The sequence below is a fragment of the Ictalurus furcatus genome, chromosome 5 (genome assembly GCF_023375685.1).
Source record: "Ictalurus furcatus strain D&B chromosome 5, Billie_1.0, whole genome shotgun sequence".
Lineage (NCBI taxonomy): Eukaryota > Metazoa > Chordata > Actinopteri > Siluriformes > Ictaluridae > Ictalurus > Ictalurus furcatus.
In genome coordinates, this window is record NC_071259.1 from 13,664,216 (window position 1) to 13,682,458 (window position 18,243).

At 36.8% G+C, this 18,243-nt stretch overlaps 1 protein-coding gene across 1 annotated transcript; it reads left to right on the top strand.

The window, feature by feature from the left end:
• Positions 1–2,029: 2,029 nt before the first annotated feature.
• dgcr6 (DiGeorge syndrome critical region gene 6) lies at positions 2,030–5,203 on the top strand. The gene is made up of 5 exons (XM_053624809.1): positions 2,030–2,250; positions 2,435–2,595; positions 2,690–2,790; positions 3,845–3,985; positions 4,081–5,203. The coding sequence occupies exons 1-5, from the start codon at positions 2,141–2,143 to the stop codon at positions 4,159–4,161; spliced, it is 594 nt and encodes a 197-aa protein (XP_053480784.1). The 5' UTR covers positions 2,030–2,140; the 3' UTR covers positions 4,162–5,203.
• The last annotated feature ends 13,040 nt before the right edge of the window (positions 5,204–18,243 follow it).

The window sequence follows — 18,243 nt, forward strand, 5'->3', positions numbered from 1 at the left end:
TATTTCTGTATTATCATGATTCAACATCTCTCCTTTTTTTGGCATGGCTTACGAGCCGGCCGTGACAATATTGAAAAAGCATATGACATGCTTTGGAAGGAGGAGTTGTTGATAAAGTTAGAACAATTAGGGGTTGAAGGTAGAATGTTTAACTTGATGAAGGATTCTTTGCTTGATAGAATATTTCAGGTAAGGGTCTAATATTGTTTAACAACATGATAAATTATGTCTTCCAAAATGTCAAATCAGTTATAGGAAGATCTCTATATGCTGATGATGGTGTGATATGGAAGAGGGGTCGTAATGTATCATATGTGACGAGTAATACAAACAGCAGTTAATGAAGTAGAGAAATGGGCCAACAAATCAGGTTTTTGGCTGTCAGTGACTGACTCCACTGCTTTGTTTTACAAAGAAAAAATGTATCCCTGAAATTAAAGTGAAGCTGTATGATCAGGTACTTGAATAGGTTAAACTTATAAGATATCTAGGGATATGGATGGATTCTAGGCTGACTTTTAAGATTCATGTTCAGAAAATATTAGATAAATGTGAAAAATCAAGTAATAATTTAAGATATCTAGCAGGAATGGAATGGGGAGCTAGTCGAAAATCTTTACAACGAATATATAGTGCATTGAAATGGTACAGGTACAGTTGTTAAGAATATGTTGTGGTGCTTTTAGATCATGTCCAATAACAGTGCTGCAGTGGAGGTGGGAGAAATGCCCATGTGTATATGAAAGTTAAAATGAACAATGAATTATTGGATTAATATGAAAGGACATTCTGAGACACACCTAGTTAAGGAAATACTAAATGAGTGCTGGGAGTATGGGAATAATAATATAAGAAGTTTTGGTTGGACAGCAAAAAAAGAGGCTATGAATTTGGAAATTCAGAAATTTCATTTAGTCCAACAATTGTAGTACCAAATATACCTACCTGGTTGTTCCCCATGGCTCAAATCGATTTTCATCCACAATATAAATTTAAGAATGAAACAAATACACCTAAGGAGGTTATTGTACAGCAGTATTTAGATCAGGAATACTCTTCAATGCCCCACATATTCACAGATGGTTCAAAGGATCCTACATCAGGAAAAACAGCTGCAGCAGTATATATTAAGAGGTTCAAAGTCAGCATTCAAAAAAGGACAATTAATTATGTATCAGTTTTTACAACAGAGTTAATAGCGATTTTATTAGCCATGCAGTGGGTGGAGGAAGTTCAGCCAATGATGGCTGTTATTTGTTCAGACTCACAATCAGCTTTAAATAGCTTATTAAATGGGCAGTCTGAATCAAGATAAGATTTAATATGAGATACTTACGCATCTGCTTAGCATTCAGAAACTGGGGGTGGTCCTGAGATTTCTTTGGGTACCAGCACATGTGGGAGTACAAAGAAATTAAATAGTGGACAAACTGGCTAAACAGGCAATGGATCATATGGATGTTGAGGTTCATATACCACTCAGTAAAGAAGAGGTAAAAGGAAGAATTAGAGAAATTATGAATATAAAGTGGCAAGAAATGTGGGACAAAGAAAAAAGGGAAGACACCTATACAATATCCAAAAACAAGCTGGAAAGGGGAGAACAGCTCTCAATAATAGGAGAGAAGATACAATTATCACTCTGCTCCGAATAGGACATTCTGGCTTAAATCATTCATTGTTCAAAATAGGGAAACATCGAACAGGATTATGCTTGGCATGTGGTGCAGCAGAGATTGTTGAACATATATTATTACATTGTGTAATGTTTACAAGGGAAAGAGAGGAGTTATTAAATAAATTGGGAATTATAGAATTAATCAATTTCACCTTAATAAACCTATTGAATTGTGCCTCAGCACAGTTAAAAATACAAAGAAGAATTCTTAATTATCTCAGGAAAACAGGATTGAATAAACATATTATAAAGGTTCACCCTCGCCGCCCCCCGCCCTCGCCCCCTTAATGTTTCACGCTCCAGTCCAGTTGGTGGCGGTAATACACCATAAATTGACTTGTCAACCGCCATTAAACAACACAAGAAGAAGAAGAATAAAGCTGCGACAGGCATTAGGAGTCAGCCCTACCGTTTAACGAAGGTTGCAAGGGACGTTTTGCGATTACAACCGCGTCAGTATAGATGGAGAAATACTCGGGATTATATAAGGAGCCGACCGATGCCACGAAACAGCAGGAAAGACACTATTATCTCCTGTCCGAGCTTCAAATACTGGTCAAAGACTTGCCAAGGTAGTTACCTAATTTGCTAGTTAGATGGTCAGCATTATACAAATATGAGCTCAACAAAGCAATTGCTTCTGATTGTTGATTTAAGATGAATACAGGAATACGAACGCAAAGCATGAAATATTCACAGACCTATATTAGGTTTGTTTGACTTTGAACTTGTGTGAACTTTACACTCTCTTAAAAGCTGGTTTCAGCAGCGCTTGTCGTACACAACGCTGAGTGATTTGGCCCAAGCGCTCATAGATGGCACTGTGTATGAGATTGTCCAGGGCCTATTGGATATCCAGCACCTAACTGAGAAAAACCTGTACAATCAAAGGCAGAAATTACATACTGAGCACAGAGGTGTGTTGGTGTATATAATGATTTGTGACCCATATATGATTTCCACCCCCTTATTAAAATTCCATCTTTTGACTTAAGTATGTGCTGTCTCAAGTTCTCAGGCATGAGTTGATACGGAAACAGAAAGCCGCTCTGCAGTCCTGCAAATCACATAACCTCACTGTACTAAAAGCAAGCCAGCATGCAGAAAGAGAGGCAAGTTAAAAAAAAAAATATATATATATATATATATATATATATATATATATATATATATATATATATATATATATGTATATATATGTATATATGTATGTGTGTAAGTATTAAAAAAAATTTGCAAAGAGGATTTTTTTTAAATACAAAGCAGGCTTTTATAAGTTACCAAATAACCTGCAAAATTAGAGATGCACCGATGTATTGGTCAGTAATCTATCGGCCAATAAAGGCAATTTTTCACGCTGTTTAAAAACATCCGATAATCAGGGCTGATTATATCCTGTCAATAAACGCATCGATTTCCTGCTGTGTATAATGATGTCTCTGTGTGGAATGATGACAAAACTGCAGTTTGTAATCTCTGCACTGTTAAAATTTTACGCTGGATGCTGCAGCAGTGAAGCGGGAGTTTCGGCTTCAAGTCTAAATTAAAAAAAATTTCCATGCTGCTCGAGCTGAATTAAAGTGCCAGTACACTGTTGAAAGATTTAAATGAAGATGAGTTGACGAAAAAGTATATATTGCACAGAAAAATATTTGTAGAGTAGTATATTTCATATCCAGTTAATGTTAATATATAAAAAAGATTATATATTTTATATATTACCAGTTTGATGTTCAGTGATGAAGTGGAAATGCTTTTGTTTGTGGTGAGTGAATGTGAAGTTCAACTGGAGGGTTAATCTTCAGAATGTAGTTGATGTGTTAATGTTAATTTGAGTAATGTGTGTTCTGTTTATGAGACCAGTTACTGTGAAACAACTTGTTGAAATGGAGAGAATAAAGTTTTTATTCACATTTCTTTCAGAATTGTGGAATTAATTATTATTAATTTAAAAGAAGGCATAAAAGGCAGAACTATCAGTATCTGTATCGGCCGATATCATGAATAATCGGTTATCGGTCTCAGCTGAGAAATTTAGTATCTGTGCATCTCTATGCAAAATGTAATGAAAAGTTGCTTTTTTTGGTTGGCCTACCATTTTCACTGTAGGCAAAACATGTACACACAAGTGCACACTGCTCTGTTGTGTCTCTCATGATGTTCCAGGGTCTGGAGCAGCGTGTGAAAGATGAGCAACGAATGATGGATGAGAAAATTGTGGCAGAGATGGATCAGAAGGTCCTCGACCAACAGAACACACTTCAGAAAGCTGGAGTCCCTGGGTTCTACATCACCACCATCCAACAGGTGCACATAACACATTCATGTCCTGTGTTGTCTTTTATCGTTCTCTTTATAGGTATTTTTATCTTGCTGTTTTCTTCTATCTGCACTTTTGACAGGAAGTGACAATGCAGATGAACTTACTGGAGTTGATCCTGAAGTTACAACAAAAAGAGTCTCAGTCTGGAACACTTATTTGAGTGACATAAACCCTATTTTTTCATGTTTAGATTGTCCATTGTTGTCTGCATATGGACTGATCTGGCAGGAAGTATCCCCCAGTTTGTTCATGAAAGATGTACTTGGGATGCCGAGTGCTTGATAAGAAATGTTAGCCTCCCTGCTGCCTTGAAAAATGTTAATTTTCACTTTATTCATGCAACATTTTCTAATTGTAGCACCAATCAGATGATAATGGGGGGGGGTTCTTATTTACCCAGGCAGTATCTGATGCATCATTGCCTATTCATTGTACACCAGAAGCTCTTGAATATTATAGTCTATACTACCACCATATTAATGTTATACATCAGTGAGACAAGACTTTTCATTCTCAAGAATGCATGTCAGCATACTCATAAATGTGGGGAAATGAAACATCTCTATGAAGGGTAGGGCTTTTTTTTTAATGCCATGGGATAAGTAGCAAGAAGCTCTACTATTTATAACCTACATAATCACTTGTGAAAAATTTGATAATGTGGCAAAACAGAATCTAAAGCATGTGAATAATGAAAGTATTACACAATTATTAATCTCTGCTTAGTAGGATTGTGCAATATAACAATTTTTATTGTCCATAAACATTACATTGCCACAATATCCAGTGATACTTACTCATTGATTGATATTGTATTAAAAGACCTACCAGCATTTACATGTTTTCCATAGCTGCACAATTTACATCACAGTTGTGTTATAACCTAATAATATGTCAAAAGAGCAATCATTTTCTCCTAAATAAAACAGGAGCAAATTGAAATGTTATACTGGAATGATTTTCACAGGTGTTCTGAATTCTCTGATATTAACTGACACAGCCTGGAGGCCTCTGCCCCCTTCTTCCCATCTCACATGTAATAGGCTGTTTGTTAAGCTGTTTGGTGTACTTTCTAATTCTGTCAAAGTAAATAGAATAAGTTTGAGTTCAATAATGTATAATAAAATCTATCAGTCACTTTATGTGCAACTTAAATATATACTTGTCTAATGTTAATTAAAATCAGTTAACTAGTTAGTTATTAGAGTACGAGTTATTAGAGTAAATATGGTCAAAAACAGAACTTTTGGTGAAAATATTTATCCAAAAAGATGGACCTTAACATGAAGTGTCAAATGTAATACTTTGCAAATTATGTTAATGGTGTTAATTAGATGTAAAAAAAAATTTACTGCTCATTACCGTGGAATCACCTAAAATCTACCATCCAGCTGAGTTTTTGCAGTTGTGGCCAGTAGCAGCAGTATCAGTTCCCAATTGCACAGCTGATATTATTATACCCTCTCCTACTCTTTCTATTAAAAAAAAAATCAATATTGCACAAGGCTACTGCTTAATAAACCCACAGCAGTAATAAAATGCTTTCTTCTACATTTTTGCTGATCCACAGCTTGAGCCATATCCGTTTAAACCAGAATTGATTCACTGCTGCAAATATCAGTCTGTATCTAGATGTGCTGTGTTTTAATACTGTTTAACACACATTTGTGTTGCCTGCTAGGAAACGCAAAACTACTACAGGGGAACTACAAGGGAAGTATTTTAATTTAAAAAAAATTTAATCCTACAAGCAGCGATATGCAAAGTTCAAGCACTCTCCACAGGTATCACTTCCAGAGGCCAGCTCTTGTCAAGTTACACTGAACAACTACAGAGAGTATAGAGGAACTTACACGTGAAGTTACACTGAACAACTACAGAGAGTATAGAGGAACTTGCACGTCAAGTTTTGTGGAAAGAGTTCAGTGCTAAAATGAGTAATTTGATAGCAGTTTTGTGAAGATAGGACATAAATCCTAGTTAGCAAAAATAGGTTTTGCATATTGTGCCGATTGTTGTTATTTTGGTGGGTGGGTGAAATGGTCCAAAATGCAAATTTGTATGGTTTGCCCAAAGAATCAAAAGAAAATAGAAATTTAAATTATGTTTTATTGACAGTGCTGATTTCTTCTGTTTTTGTGAGTATCTCATACTAAATTGTTTCAGAAATGAAAACAAAATCTAAGATAAAGTCAACCTGAGTAAACACAAAATACAGTTTTTAAATTATAATGTTATTTATTGAAGCAAAAAAGATATCCAATACCAACTGGGCCTGTGTGGAAATGTATTTGTCCCTGTAGTTACTAATTCTCCAAATCTATGAAATTGCATTCATAATGGGGTACAGCTGGACTAGACACAACCAGGCCTGATTACTGCAAACCCTGTTCAATCACATCAACACTTAAATCGAACTTTTCAACAGCATGAAGTTGGTTAAAAGGTCTTACCCAGTATGACAAAATTAAAAGAAATTCCAAAAATGATGAGGAAGAAGGTGACTGAAATACATCAGTCTGGGAAGGGTTACAAAGGCTCTGGGACTCCAAAGAACCACAGTGAGAGCCATTATCTCCAAATGGAAAAACTTGGCAAAGTAGTGAACCTTCCCAGAAATGGCCGACCTTCCAAAATTCCTCCAAAAGCACAGCAACAACTCATCCAGCAAGTCACAAAAGAGCCAAGGACAACATCAGGACCTACAGGCCTCTCTTGCATGAATAAAGGTCACTGTTCATGACTCCACTATCAGAAAATGGGCAAAAATGGCATCCATGGAACAGTGGCAAGATGAAAACCACTGCTAACCTGGAAAAACATTAAGCCTCATTTGAATTTTGACAAAATACATCTTGATGAGCCGCAAACCTTTATTTTGTTCTATGGATTGATGAATCCAAAGTGGAACTGTTTGGAAGACTGTCCCATTACATCTGGCATAAACCAAACACAGAATTTCACAAAAAGAACATCATACGTACAGTCAAGAATGGTGGTGGAAGTGTTGTGGTGTGGGGATGCTTTGCTGCTTCAGGGCCTGGGCATCTAGCAATAATTGAGAGAAACATGAATTCTGCTCTCTACCAGAAAATCCTAAAGGAGAATGTCCAGTCTTCAGTCAGTAAGTTGAAACTTAAGTGTAACTGGATTATGCAGCAAGACAATGATCCAAAGCATAGGAGTAAGTCCTAGTCTTAGAAGTAAGTGAAAGACTGATCTCTAGTTATCTGAAGCATTTGGTTGCAGTTATTGCTGCTAAATGTGGCACAAACAGATTTTAAGTTTAAGGGGCAGTTAGTTTTTCACATTGGTTATAGGTGTTGGATAACTTTTTTTGATTTGATAAAAAAAAAAATATTAATTAAAGCTGTAATGTGTGTTCACTCAGGTTGCCTTTAAAAAAAGTTAATTTTTAAAAACTTTTTTGACCAAGTATTGAGTGCATAAATGAACATACTTTTCAGAAGGTTGACATTTGTGTATTATAAATTATTTATTCTAATATTTTGAAATACTGGATTTTTGATTTCCATGAGCTGTAAGCCATAATCATCAAGATTAAAACAAAAAAGGCTTTAAATATTTCACTTTATGTGTAATGTATCTAGAATATATGAAAGTTCAACTTTTTGAATTAAATTACGGGAAAAAAATTAACTTCGACGATATTCTCATTTTTTGTTTTTAGATGCACCTGTATATAGCACTTTCAACAAAAGACAATGTCACAAAGTAGATTTACAGAAATCCAGATATATACTTAGATTGAAATCCCTAATGACCAATCCATAGGTGACAATGGCAAAAAAAAAAATTGAGGAAGAAACTTTGAAAGGAACCAGACTCAAAAGAGAACCCAACCTGTTCTGGGTGACACCACATTATGCGATTGAGTGATTATTTTTCCAAAACTGTATGCTATAAAATGTATTGTATTGACATTATATATCTTAGAAATATTTCTGAGAAATAAAGGTCTATTCTAGTAGTTAAGTAGTTAATTAACTACATGGCACTGCTGCACATGGTGTACCTGAAAGGCCATCTAGAGTTACTACATTATCAGAAAGCTAATTTCTAACTGCCTGTGGTCAGTCAAAATACTTCTATTATGTCAGAATTAAGTAGACACAAGCAAGGAGACACAAACCTGAAGTAGTAGGTCATTTACCATTTTAATCAGTGCTGTCTCAGTACTGTGATTGGACATAAATCCTGACTGAAAGATTTAATAATGTGAAGTGTGAGCCTGTGGAAAAGTTTTAGTAGAAGTTTTTAAATAGAGATTTGATTGCTTCTGCTAGTATTTGTTTAAGGAATTGTGCATTTACAATTACGACTTACAAATGAGGAAATAGAATTTGCTTCTTCTGGAACTCAATTAATGGATCTTGTATGGTAGCACTACTTGTATTGTTCTCTGCTTGATATATCACTTTGCTTGTATTTTTCTCATTTGTAAGTCGCTTTGGATAAAAGCGTCTGCTATGTTAATAAATGTAAAATGTAAATGTAATGTAAATACAAGCAAATCGATATATCAAGCGAACAAGACAAATAGTGATACCATAAAAGATTTTTTATTGACTTCTAGAAAAGCAAAGTGTGCAGAGTAGAGGTGTAAGAGTCAGAGTAAGGGTTTATTTATTTATTTATTTATTTATTTATTTATTTTTAAGGATAATGTGGTGTTGGCTTTAGCTGTTTTTTGAAGATAGTGACAGATTCTGCTGTTCAGATTGAGGTTGGAAGTTCATTCCACCACTGAGGGACAGTTAGTGTGAAGGTTCTGGACAGGGACCTTGAGCCACGCTGAGTAGGCACTACTAAGCGTTGGTCACTAATCAATCGCTAATTGCGTGAGGGAACGTAAGCCTTAAGGAGAGTGTTGGGGTAGGGGGATGCTGATCCAGACAAGGTCTTGTACGTGAGCATCAAGGCTTGAATTTGATATGGGCAGCTACAAGAAGCCAGTGGAGGGAGATGAAGAGGGGTGTGACATGGGTCCTTTTGAGCTGGTTGAAGACGGGGTATGCTGCTGCATTCTGAATCATCTGGAGGGGTTTGATGGAGCTGGCTGGGAGGCCCGAGAGTAGTGCATCACAGTAGTCCAGTTTTGATATGACAAGAGCTTGGACTAGTGGCTGTGTAGCCTGTTCAGTGAGATAGGGTCTGATTCTCTTGATTTTATACAGAATGAACCTACAGGACTGTGCAGTTGATGAAATGTGGTCTGTAAAGGTCAAGCTGTCATCAAAAGTCACCCCAAGGTTCCTGGCTGTCCTGGTTGGCTTGTGTGTGGTTGAGCCGAGCTGTACAGTGAGGATGTGAATGATTGAGGGGCAGGCTGGGTTGACGAGAAGCTCAGATTTTGCCAAGTTGAGCTTAATGAGCTGTTTCCTCATCCAGTCTGAGATGTCAGATAGGCAAGCAGAGATTCATGCAGAGACAGATGGATCATCAGGCTGGAAGGACAAATAGAGCTGGGTGTCATCAGCATAGCAATAATATGAAACATGAGACTTTATCACCTGCCCAAGAGATGTAGTATAAATAGAAAAGAGTAGTGGACACAGAACTGACCCCTGAGGAGCCCCAGTTATGAGTTGCTGAGTTTCAGAAGTACCTCCCCTCCACAATACCTTCAAGGATTTGTCTGAGAGATAGGATTCCACCCAGTGCAGAGCCATTCCAGTGATGCCTAAGCTGGAGAGAGTTGACAGGTAAGGGATCTAGTACATAAGTTGATTTTGAAGAGGAAATAAGTGATAGTTCACTCTGTGGGATTGGAGAGAAATATTCTAGTCGCTGTATTAATGTGATGATATTATTTTCTACATAGTTATCAAATTGTCTGACTGTTGCTATTTCTGTTTCTGTGGTGGTCTTTAGTGATTCACTGTCACCCAGAGCAAAATATCTTTCCACTGCTTCTAGAAGAGCTTTTCATTGTCTTGATCCACAGGTTACTGTGGTTCTCTCTTGTAATATGAGGTTTAAGGACTGTTATGGCAGGAATTACATCAGCAGCAGATGCAGACTCAGCACACATCACCCTGGTCAGCTTTTCAGATGAAGCTAAAACCTGTCTTCTCCATTAGTGCCCACTGGTTTGCCTTCAGTATAGCTGGAATGTAATGGTCAGCAGCATAGATGCTGCGAGGCTGTTTTTGCTCCAAAAGGCTCTGAATATAATGAATCTGAATCATTTCAAAGAAAGCTGGATATCCTCCAGATGTGCATAGGCCTGTGATGAGTGCTTGACAGTTGCTTGACTGTGACCCCACAGTTTTTGATTGCAGGTACATCTGTGATGATGTGCTGAGAAAGCAGATCTTTGTACACAACCGACTAAAATGTATGCACTATGCAGCCCAATCCCAAAATTTTGTTTATTGATAAATTCACACTAAAAGTAAAACATGTAACTCATAATAACCCCATATCATCCATTGCTTTTTTCATTTTTCTTACTATTTTTCCTTCCTTCAAAATAACACGAATCTGTTGTTTGTCTGTTTCCCACATATTCAACCTCTCGAGTGCCTGAGTTACATGCTCAACTGTATGTGAACAATGAAACTGACTAGCATGCAATGCTGTGCATTTTAAATTAAAACTGGAGACTATCCAGTGTGCAGTAAGGCTAAGCATTAATAATATAAATAATAATAAAATAACATTGGGCAAACATCTGAATTCTAAATGTCAGTAATAAAACTGACTGCAGTCACATCTGCAAGGCACTCTCACTGTTGCTCATGAACTTTATTGTAAAGCTCCAGCATAACAGTGTCTGAAATATAGTGTCGAGAGGGGATGGTGTACTGTGGCTCCAAAAAACTCCAGGCGACCACAAAGATTAACTGGTCTTCCACAGCAATAAATTTAATTAATGTCTGTATTTTTTTCTTGCCTTGTCATTGTTTCGAGGAACGTCTCTTGCCTCTTGAAATCATCCTCCAGTGTTTGTTGTTTTGGTGAATTATTTTCTTGAGTGTCTTGCATGAACTCACTGTATTCCTTTGAAGGTTTTCTTTTTAGATGCTTTATTATATAATATGTATTGAAAGTACATCTTGTGTTGCTGCCATCATGTGAAATACTGGCATTGCATACAGTGCATATAGCACTTTTTCTACTTTGAAATAGTTTGAAACAGCAGACATTTACTGCACTTGTGCTTTGGAGGGTATATGGACTAAATGGTACAATATTGTGCAATATTGTGCCACCAGTAAACCAATCTGGCCCATCTCGCGTGAGTAGTGTGAAGAAGTACTACCTTTTGACCAAGTTTCACGTCTTTACAACTTGTGGTTTTGGTCTGCAAGTTTCGTTTTAGTGGAGAAAAATAAGAATAAGAAAAACATATTATTAATAATAATAATTAGAAGAAACATACACACACTTTATTTTGTCTTTATGGAAGTATTTTGCAGACGATTTTCAAAAGCAAATGCAAACTGTATTTGGAATTGCTTGTTCTATTTATGGTCGCATAAATTGTGACAATTCAAATAAAAATGCAAATTGTGTATTACTGTTTGCATTTTCATTTACACAAACATACAGTGTCTGCCAAATTTCAAATGGTAATGCAAAGTCCATTTGCAATTGCATTTCACATGCCCTTTGAGTTATGACCCTGTCATATTCAGGGCCGGCTCGTATCTAACTGCTGCCCTAGGCAAAACATGATGGTGCCACCCTCTCCACTTCACATCCACAACTGAACACAACCTTCTCTTGTTTATCGATAAATTCACACTAAAAGTAAAATATGTAACTCTAATAAAACAGAGTCTACAAGCATTGTTTAGGATTTTTTCATTCTTTCATTCCGTAAAGTCCAAAAACATATTCAGCAAGAAATCACTTCCTACACCTACAAATTATGCACTATATCTAAAGTAGATGTACAGATTTAAACAAACCTATGTAAGCTACAAGATTAAACTCAAAATTATACGGGGTTCCGATTTCCATTTAGTGACTGACGCACACACATCTCTCAGAAGCGTGCGTGCCAGGCTTTCATTGCCTCCTCAACATTAATTTTCTCTACAAATTCATGTTCAATTACAACTGTTGCTAGTCCATTAAGTCTCTCTGTGATAATGACTGCGATAATTCAAAATTAATTTAAAACATTATTATTTTTTATTTAAAATTAATCTCTCTCTCCCTCTCTCTCTTTTGCCGCCTTGGCTGTGCTGTTGCCCTAGGTGACCGCTTATAGGTCCATGCTGGTCCTGCTCATATCAAAGTAGCAATAGCAATTACCCCACTTGCTATTTCACTTCCTCTGGGTCGCGTATGGAGCCTTCCAAAATTCAAACAAAACGGCAAATCCCTTTGCATTTGCATTTTAAATGCCCTTCACAGAAAACTGCCGATCAATGTTGCGATGGGAGTATATTGTGGGGTGTTTGTATTTGGAAGTGACGTCACTCACAGTCAACTGCATTTTAGAGCGCCTTGTGGTCACCAGACATTCACGGCATGTTTGAGATTCTTCTATTTATCCAGAAAGAAATATCCAAAAAAAAAAAAAAACAACAAAATGTGTATTTTCTTATTTGGAGTGGACAGAGAACCAAGTACAGTTGAATATTTTTCTTTTTTCTCAGAAACACAGGAGTCAGTAAAGGAGTCAGTAAGGGACCGTCTAAAGATTGCATGACCTGGGCAACTATGTAAGATTCTACAAAGATTATTGTTGTCTATTATTAAAAGAAAAAATGTTAAAATTCACTAACTTCTTAACTGTAGGAGTTACATATGTAAAACATTATACACATACATACATACACACACACACACACACACACACACACATATATATATATATACATACATACACACAGTCCCTTCCAACGGATCAGTGCCTTATCGATGGCGGAAGGGTTTGCGTGTGCTAATCACTCTGAGAGCTATGCTGTCGGGAGTATATACTCCCAGAAGGGCCACCCAAGGCAGATAGGTCAAAGCTGAAGCACCAGACTAAATCTGATCCATTCGCCAATACGCATTGGACAAGCGCGGCGAATTGACGTCCATTCCTGTTGTATGCTGACACAAACGAAATCATGGCCCTTATTCCCCGGAGGCCAGCGAGCACCTACCTACGGCAGCGGGAAGAAAAGCTCAATGGCAGAGGGTGCTAAAAATCGCCTGGTACATTTAGGCTGCTTACGGACTCTGAACCTAGGAGCGCTAAATATTAGAACTATGAGAATGAATGACAGACTCGAAGAACTAATGCTTGAACTTGAAAACATCAATTGGGATATAATAGGTTTGGGTGAAATTCGGCGCAAGGATGAAGAAATTTTGAAGCTGAAAAGTGGTCATATCCTTTACTACAAAGGCAACACATCAGGTAGAACCAATGGAGTAGGATTCCTAGTAAACAAAAGACTAAATAACAATGTGGTGTCATTTGAAGGAATATCAGATCGAATATCAAAACTCATGGTTCAGCTAACCAAAAGATATACAATGCAAATCCTGCAGGTGTATGCACCAACTATTAGTCATGATGATGAAACGGTCGAAAGATTCTATGAAAATATTTGTATGCACCACAATAATACCACAAACCATTTCAAAATAATAATGGGAGATTTCAATGCGAGAATTGCCGATCATCGAGAGACGAAAATTACTGGTCAACATGGTTTTGGAACAAGAGATGAACGAGGAACCAGACTAGTCGAATTTTGTGCTTCTGAGCAGCTCTATATTATGAATTCATTCTTCAAAAAGAAACCGATAATGAAATGGACTTGGAAAAACCCAAATGGAGGAAAAAGTGAAATCGACTATATCTTATCAAACAAAAAGGATATCTTTAAAGATTGCTGCCCTATCAACCGATTCAATGTAGGGAGTGACCATCGCCTAGTACGTGCTAAGCTAGGAATAAACTACCACAAAGAACGAACAAAATTAATTCAACAAGTATCAACAAAAGTCAGTGCAGAACAATTATTCATAAAACAAAAAGACTTTCAACTAAAACTATCCAACAGATTTGAAATTTTACAAAAATTAAATGATATGGACATTTCATCTCAGAATGAGGCCATCACTCAAAACCTGTTAGACGCTGCACATGAGACTTCTCCACCTACAAAATGCAACAAAACTCCAAGGATATCGACGAAAACCAAACAAATGATGAACAAGCGAAGAGAAATGAAACAATCCAGAATAACTGACAAAATCAAATATGTGGAACTGTGCAAAACAGTCAGGAAATGCATCAAATCAGACATTCGAAGGTTTAATACTCACCAAAACCCTAGAAGAAAATCTCAGCCTGAAAAAACTGAAAAGACGACTCATAATTGCCAAAAAACTCATACCATCACTGAAACTGGAAGATGGCTCCCACACAACAACCAAACAACAGTTGATGGATAGAATAAAATCATTCTATTCAGATCTGTATAATAATGATACCCCATTACCCGACGTACCCAATCCATTTGAAATGGTCCCTGACATACTAGCAGAAGAAGTTGATTGGGCTATTAAAACAACTAAGAATGGAACAGCAGCAGGACCTGATCAAATTTCAATTGAAATGTTGAAAGCAGGTGGAGAACCCATAGTTAAAATACTTGCTAAACTTTTTACTACCTGTCTCAACAAATATACAATACCTGACCAATGGAAAAACGCTGATGTCATACTACTGCACAAAAAAGGAGACGCTAAAGACCTGAAAAATTACCGTCCTATAAGCCTTCTATCTATAATTTACAAAATTTTCACAAAAATCATCAACAAAAGACTTGAATCATCACTAGATTTTGCACACCCACAGGAACAAGCTGGGTTTAGGAAAAATTTTAGCACATTAGATCACATACAAGCCCTTCAACAGGTCATTGAGCGCCACAATGAGTTTAATCTACCACTTTGTCTAGCTTTTGTCGACTATGAAAAAGCTTTTGACACTGTCAAAACTTGCTCAATACTTCAGGCCCTACAAAACCAAGGGATCAATCTGGTTTATATAAAAATCCTGTTCGAAATCTATAAAAATGCAAAAGCTACAATTCAGTTAAATGATGATAAAGTGGAACTCAAAATACAAAAAGGCGTCCGCCAAGGAGATACCATATCGCCCAAAGTTTTTTCGGCCTGCCTAGAAGAAATCTTCAAAAAACTCGACTGGGAGGACAAAGGAATCAAGATCAATGGCTCCCACCTCTCCAACCTACATTTTGCCGATGACATAATTCTATTCTCAGAAACCCCAGAAGAACTACAACAACTACTACTAAACTTAAATGAAGCAAGCAAATCATCAGGGCTAAAAATTAACCTACAAAAAACCCAAGTTATGTTCAACAATAGGGTTCAACCAATACCAATTAAAATACAGGGAAAACTATTGGATCAAGTAAACAGTTACATATATCTAGGACAAAACATATCACTGGAACTGAATGGCCTTGACAAAGTCAACAGGAGGGCAAGATCAGGATGGCAAACTTTTGGCCGCCTCAATTTCATCTTCAAACACAACTTTCCTCTATGTCTCAAAAGAAAAGTGTTTGATCATTGTGTTCTCCCTGCTCTTAAATATGCATGTGAAACCTGGACCTCAAATACTAAAATAATTCAAAAATTAAGGTTCACTCAACGAAGCATGGAACGCCGCATGCTTAACATATCGCTATTAGACCACAAGACTAATGTGTGGGTGCGAAGTCAAACCAAAGTAATGGACATAATCAAAAGGGTGAAAACATTAAAGTGGAACTGGGCAGGACACGTAGCAAGAATGAAAGACCAAAAATGGACGTCTGCAGTCCTAAATTGGACTCCACTGGAAGCCAAACGCCCAAGAAGACGACCTAAGGCCAGGTGGGCTGATGACATCAGAAAGTTCGCTGGAATCAATTGGCAACAAAGGGCACAGGATCGTAGTTGGTGGCGGCATTCAACAGTGGCCTACGCCCTGCAGTGGGCCGAGAACGGCTGAAGAGAAGAGAAGATATACACAGTATCTCACAAAAGTGAGTACACCCCTCACATTTTTGTAAATATTTGATTATATCTTTTCATGTGACAACACTGAAGAAATGACACTTTGCTACAATGTAAAGTAGTGAGTGTACAGCTTGTGTAACAGTTTTTTAAATTTGCTGTCCCCTCAAAATAACTCAACATACAGCCATTAATGTCTAAACTGCTGGCAACAAAAGTGAGTACACCCCTAAGTGAAAATGTCCAAATTGGGCCCAATTAGCTATTTTCCCTCACTGGTGTCATGTGACTTGTTAGTGTTACAAGGTCTCCGGTGTGAATGGGGAGCAGGTGTGTTAAATTTGGTGTCATCGCTCTCACACTCCCTCATACTGGTCACTGGAAGTTCAACATGACACCTCATGGCAAAGAACTCTCTGAGGATCTGAAAAAAAGAATTGTTGGAGTATATATATATATATATATATATATACACGCATATATATACACACACATATATATATACACACAGTCACACACACACACACACACACACACACACACACACTATATTTATGGCTGCTGCTTCTTAACTGTCAGCTGCTGGATTTCAATTTCTAGTGACAAAATGTGCAGCTCCAACTCTTGAATTCTCTGTGAAGCACCATCCAATTTACTTTTAGGGGAAAAAATAGCATACACCTTGATGGGTATCACTCATCCATCTATCCATTTGTCTTCATTGACGCTGTTTGTTGATGAGCTGGACAGTAATTTTTGACTCTTATGACAGTCCTTCCAGGATTTAGCTTTTTTGCTATCGCAGAAATGAATGCAAAATCAAGAAAACTCTGAAATATTTGCACAATAATAAGAAACTTTATTTTATATAGCGCCTTTAAAAGTAGTTTCTCAAGGCACTTTACATAAAAAAACACAATTATGTATAGATACAAATCATAAAAAAATAAAAATAAATACCAACAGTCAAAAAAAATTTCAAAAGTCAGGTAAAAGCTAACCTAAAAAAAAGTATGTTTTAAGATAAGTAATGTTATGATGATACCATACATACATACATACATACATATGTACATACCATAGCATGTGTCACAGGATGTGTTTTGCTACATGTTTTCCCCATTTTTTTTTTTACACCTTCTATAACTTTCAAAGTTTTAATCAATTTAACATGCTATGAAAATCAAGTGAATATGCATTCTCCTGCACAGACAGAAAAGGTTCAAAATATGTGCCAAATCTCTAGACATTCAATTAATCATATAACTTAGAAGTTATATGATTAATTGAATGTCTAGAGATTTGGCACATATTTTGAACCTTTTCTGTCTGTGCAGGAGAATGCATATTCACTTGATTTTCATAGCATGTTAAATTGATTAAAACTTTGAAAGTTATAGAAGGTGTAAAAAAAAAAATGGGGAAAACATGTAGCAAAACACATCCTGTGACACATGCTATGGTATGTACATATGTATGTATGTATGTATGTATGGTATCATCATAACATTACTCATAATTGCTGTATGTGGACTCACCCTCACAGGTAAACTCTTTTACATTCTTAAGGTTTGCTCTATTGAACCTCAATAGAGCAAACCTTAAGAATGTAAAAGAGTTTACCTGTGAGGGTGAGTCCACATACAGCAATTTGGTAGGACTTACAGTTTTCTCTTCCCTTATTTTTTAAAAAATAATTAGCATTATTTTATTTTTTTTATCTCAGTAAAATTTACTTGTGCCTTAAATTTGCCAAATATATCATGTACTGCTATGATGGAATGAGTCAATGGAACATGCCACTTGATAATAACCCGCCGCAAAATACTGCGCCTCTTGCGCTTCTTAATAAGTACTCTCTTTACTTATTTATTGCTCGAACTGGACTCTTTCCATTAGCAAATATTTTTACCATTATTATCTCTCTCTCTATATATATACCCATCTTTATATATCTTAGTTTTGAAGCTGTGATCTAAGAAACACCAATATCTCTGCCGTCGCAGAGGCGAAGTTCCTGGAACTTATTATAAGAAATCGGTCTATGTAATACTTCTCTCAATGACTACGTTTACATGGACAGCAGTAATCTAATTACTGACCTTACTCTGAGTAAGACGTCCATCCATCCATCCATCCTCAACCGCTTATCCATTATCGGGTCGCGGGGGCAGCAGCTCCAGCAGGGGACCCCAAACTTCCCTTTCCCAAGCCACATTAACCAGCTCTG

Coding starts and splice junctions, on each gene's coding strand:
- dgcr6 (XM_053624809.1), top strand. CDS start 2,141: ATGGAGAAATACTCGGGATTATATAAGGAGCCGACCGATGCCACGAAA. Junction 2,596..2,689: donor ATTACATACTGAGCACAGAG/GTGTGTTGGTGT, acceptor TGCTGTCTCAAG/TTCTCAGGCATGAGTTGATA. Junction 3,986..4,080: donor ACATCACCACCATCCAACAG/GTGCACATAACA, acceptor CACTTTTGACAG/GAAGTGACAATGCAGATGAA.